This window comes from Ascaphus truei, chromosome 1 (assembly GCF_040206685.1).
Source record: "Ascaphus truei isolate aAscTru1 chromosome 1, aAscTru1.hap1, whole genome shotgun sequence".
Classification (NCBI taxonomy): Eukaryota; Metazoa; Chordata; class Amphibia; order Anura; family Ascaphidae; genus Ascaphus; species Ascaphus truei.
Window position 1 is genome coordinate 483,056,170 of NC_134483.1, and position 5,000 is coordinate 483,061,169.

General features: G+C 46.8%; 1 protein-coding gene across 6 annotated transcripts in view; it reads right to left on the reverse strand.

Annotated features, from left to right (window-relative positions):
• The window catches only part of PCDH7 (protocadherin 7), a 689,933-nt gene extending 688,061 nt beyond the window's left edge, over positions 1 to 1,872 (reverse strand). For 2 of the 6 annotated variants that reach the window (XM_075568120.1, XM_075568109.1), the window contains exon 1: positions 1 to 1,872. This exon is cut by the window's left edge and continues 2,510 nt beyond it. In XM_075568120.1, coding sequence (XP_075424235.1) covers positions 1 to 610 — 610 coding nt within the window. In that variant the 5' untranslated portion in view covers positions 611 to 1,872. The other 4 variants (XM_075568129.1, XM_075568136.1, XM_075568145.1 and 1 more) reach the window with 4 other exon arrangements.
• Positions 1,873 to 5,000: the final 3,128 nt, after the last annotated feature.

Below are 5,000 nucleotides of genomic sequence, written 5' to 3' on the forward strand. Positions count from 1 at the left end.
GGGGCCCACCTCCCCCGCGCCGGCCGGGCAGGAACAGGCTCTCCCCCCCACCGGCGGCGTCCTGGAGGAGCTCGTAGCGCTCGATGCCGTTGCGGCCGAAGTCCCGGTCGGTGGCGGTGGGCAGCAGGTACAAGGTGCCCACCGGGCGGTTCTCCTCCACCGTCAGCGTCAGCACCGGGGACGGGAAGGTGGGGGTGTTGTCGTTGATGTCCAGGATGACCACCCGGCCCTCGAAGAGGTCCACCCAGCTCTGCGAGGGGCCGATCACCGACACCTCGAAGTCCACGGCGCACTCGTTCTCGTCGAAGATCATCTGGCACTGGGGCAGCTTCTCGCGGTCGATGCGGCGCTCGCCGGTGCTCAGCTCGCCGGTCATGTTGTCGATCTTGAAGAACTCGGCGCCGGACTCCAGGCTGAAGGTCACCTCCCCGGAGCCCGCCACGATGCCGATCTCCGCCGCCACGTTACCGATCCGGACGTCGGCCGGACCTTCCTCCGCCAGCCGGTACTTCAGCATCTGCTTGGAGGCTGCCAGGGTCAGCGTGAGGCGCAGCGAGAAGAGCACGAAGCAGAAGCAGCAGCAGCAACCCCGAGCCCCCGCAGTCCTCATCTCTACCCTCCTGTGCTGTGTCCCCCCTTGTGCTTCTGATCGGCTGCTGGTGATTAATAATAATAATAATAAGAAACGCTGCTTCACTTGTATTCAGTAGAAAGTTAGCCTTCCATACAATTGCACGCCTTGCTGATCTGCTGCAGCTCACTCTTTTCTTGCAGTTTATACTCACAGTTGCTGGGACAGTGTGTTGTTGGTGCAATTACTCACTCCCGTTGGATGTGATCGCTGGATTCTGGTGGGTTCGATGTAAGAACTCTCCTTTAGGTTTTCTGGGTCTTCTTGTCCCTTTGCTCCGGTGTAAGGGATCTGATCTGGATTGCTGAGCACACAACAGCCTGATAAATTCCACAAACGGGGGTCGTTTTCTTTAAAGATTGATATGATTCACACCAACCGGGGAGGGGGGGGGTTGACTGATAAAAAAAAAATCAAATCCTTATTGCAGTTCCTTTAGGAAATCCCTTGGAAAATTCCATTAAGCCACCCGATTCATCTTCGTTTAGCTTCCAATTAGCAACCTTCTTTCTAAAGTTCTTATTAATGACAAAATCGTATTGAAGAAGAATGCAAAATAATAATGGTCTTAAAGTGTTTTCCAGTGCTGAGAAACGCACAGAGCCTCAAGTTAGTAGTACAGCCGCAGTTGGTGCTGTGCTACCTGCATTTGCACTGCATGTGCTAGCAATATGTATCTGAGTGCAGCCCTGTGAACGATTCACAAATGATATTGCAGTCTCTCCCCTCGCTCTTCCCCCTCTCTCTCTCTCTCCTCCTCCTCGTCCCAATGCAGGTAACCAGATCTGAACTTGATCCTGCAGTTCAAAGGTTAGCAGCAAGCCTGTCTTGAGGGCGATTACTGCTTTCATTAAAATACCAGAAGGGAATACGATGCAATGCACAGTCCCCCACGTGAATGAAGAGAATAGAAAACCACATCCGTATGCGGTTTTCACATAAGAGGCATGGCCAAGAAGATGCGTGCAAATCGCACCCCGCTCTCTCTCCGCGAACAGTCAGCACATGTTTGTGATCGCTGCATTGGTGGAGATGAGCAGAGTGCCGAGGCGCTGCAGGATGGAGCTGATCCTTTTCACGTTGCACATTCAGAACGAGATGAGAAGAGCGGCAAGTTTGTGCAAAGTGCTGGGAGCTGCGAGTCTCTCTCCTGATGCAGCCGTAGCACAGGCACAGGGAAGAAGGACGAGACGTCTCACTTCACAAACCCAAGCTACACATTCTGCTGCTGCTGCTGCTGCAGCCCTAGTGGGACAGTTGATGAGAATGAAAACAGCAGCAAATCTCACATCAATCCATATTAAAGGATGCTGACCTAACTCCCGAGCTCTGCTTTTTTCATGTTCATCCCCTTCTCTGTGCCATAATGCTTATGACTATAGGCTTCTCCCCTTCTCTCTACATTAATGTTTATGCATATATGAATATTTATATGTTTCTCCCCCCTCTAATTTTTTGTAATTATATATATATATATATATATTCAATTGTGAGCACAGTCACATGTCTTAGACAGGTTTGCAACCCTGCCTTTCACAATTTTTTTTTTATTAACATTACGAAACCATATATAAACTGGGTGCAATGCACTGGATAAAGATATATGGGGGGGGGGGGGTAATATCAAACACCTATGCCTCTAGGGTGGGATTATGTGACCCAAGACAAGCAGCAAAGTAAATGTAAACCAGCCAGCTATTCAATAAAAGACACAATTGTTCAAATGCCTGAATCATACAGTTCTGCACTTCTAGGGAGATCCTTTGCAATGCTTTCCTGGTCGGTGCCTTCTTGTACAAATGGAAATGGCTGTTTTTTTAAAGATTGTGAGATGAAAAAATAAGCACATGGAACAACGGTTTTATATGTCTCGTTATTCTTTCGGCAGCACATACTTGGCTAGGTGGCAAAATGTAGCGTCACCTACCTGGATAAAAGGGAATACAACTTTAAATTCAATGTTAAGTTCAGTTTAGTTCATTTCAGGATCTTGCTTTTTTTCCCCCACGCCCTTTGTCTCATATTATCCTATAAGCTTATCATTTGCTGTGTCTATTTCCTTGTTTCTGCCTGTCTCCTCGCTTCATTTCAATGCAGTCAGACAAGACAGAGACACACAACTCAAGACTGTATGTGACTGTCTCAACTTGGTCTGAGCGACACTTATTTTTTTGGATTTCATTAACTAACCGTTTGTTTTTAATATTTTCCATTTATGTAGAATGCTGACTTATTATTTGTGCTCTTTCCTAGTCTAAAACTTGGGCTGAAAGTGGCAATCAGATGCATGTGCAGGGGGTATGTGTTTGGCATTAATGGCTATGATGGGAAAAAGAAATGCTTCGCAAAGCCCAAAGGTGAGTTGAGCTTCACCTCCACAGCACATTTATCCAGTCCTTTCATATATTGATCTGCACATAAGAAATCATGATGTGAGAACACCAATTGAGTCCCTTCTCCCTCAGTAGCTGCATGCTGACTGAGTGATTAAACTCCCTCCCTCCTCTCTCCTGTGGAAACTGTTCTTTATATCTGCAGCATCAGCTAGAAGCCCTGCACGCATGCGCACTGAGAACCGCCGCAGTACAGAGCAGAGGAAGGAAGGGGGGTCGTCACTTTTACGGCGGGTTAAGTGGGATTAATACAAAACCTCCATTATATATATATATATATTTTCGAGCGACTTCAACTGATCAAAATGCTGCCGGTGATCCCGTGAGCTTCTGTGGTTTGCTGGGGCGATCTGCGGTAGAAATGCGAAATAGCACGAGTTTGCAGAAGGGATCACACACCGACACTGCACTGCAGGCTTCATTTATCACTTACATACAACCCCCTTTGTCTTTTGTCTTATATCGACCTGTAGTTGATCACAGTATTCGTGATACGGGGGTCTGCAACGCCTTTAAACCCCCCCATGCACCAAGGAGGTTAAATCACCACTTTGTATATGAAAAGTTGGGGTCCATCCATATTTGCACCCGGAATCGTCGTGGTGTCTCACCGTAGTTTTGTATTATTATGAGATGATTTGTTTAATATGAGCCTTTTTTTTCTTCACAGAACATTTGATTTAACCCCTTTACGCCCATTGGAACTGTTTGTATCATGACATGAGTGCAGCAGAGGCTCTCAAAGAAATACACTCCTGTCTGCACTTCAACATGTTCTAGGCACCTCCCCTCGTGAAGAGGCTACAACTAGAGGTTCTCTGGGGGATAGACACATGTTTCTGATTACTGTGCAATTTATTGCTGCTACCACTATCCAGGAGAAGAGGTTGAGAAAGAACAAAAAGAGAAATCATGAACCCTTTATTGTTCAACAGTGTTTGTATAAATCAACCCTACTGAGTAACTATATACACAGGGGATGCTGCATTCCCCCCCTCCGAGTGTATACATTTTTGCATTATGGCAATGTATTTATTTATAACATGTTTTACCAGGAAGAACATTGAGAGCTACCTCTCATTTTCAAGTGTGTCCTGGGCACAGTTATGGTAACAATACATGGTTGCAGTATGTATGTTACTGATTTGGTATGCACAGCATCTCCACCCAAAACATTTTCCTGCACTACTGTATACACATAAAACTTTAAAAATCAGACCCTTGACAGTGACACTGATTTATATAATTGCAACCCATTTGGAGACTTTTATACTTGCAAGTTAAAAGCAGGAATACAAATAGAATAATGTTCAAATTGATTACATGTGCAACCAGTAGCGCAAACAGGGGGAGCTTTGGGGAGTGCACGGGTGCATTTACACCACCCAAGAATTGGTATCTCGCTTACAGAGGCCCCACACTCTTGCCCACAGCACTGAAATTGGTTGCCGGGGCAGAGATTAGAGCCTCTGTATGAGAGCAGCCCTCCATCGATGTTGCAGCATTATGTGACGCTGCGTCGTCATGGTCATGCGACATCACACAGCAATGTGTTGCCATGACAACGCACTGTCACTTGATGCAATTATGTCATGACGATGCTCCGTCACATGACGTTGCGACGTTGATGGGGAGGGCTCGTAAAAACGGCAACCCCCAATCAGAATTTCTGATCGCGCCGCTGTGTTCAACAGGTCAATAAGGAGTCAAATAAAGATCACAAGAGGAAGACAGCAGCCTTTAATGTACATTTCTGTTCAGCAATGTTAGCCATAAAAAGTTATCTTGAATACTGTAGCCAAGACTGATATACCTGTGCTGATGTAGGCATATCCTGAAAACCTGACCTGGTGGCTCTTGAGGACTGAAGTTGCTCACCTCTGCTCTATCACAGGGGGGCGCGCCCCCAGGGGTGGCAGGAGATTTTTGTAGGGGAGTGCGGTGGTTGTAGAGGCCCCACTCTCTTCCCCATGGCA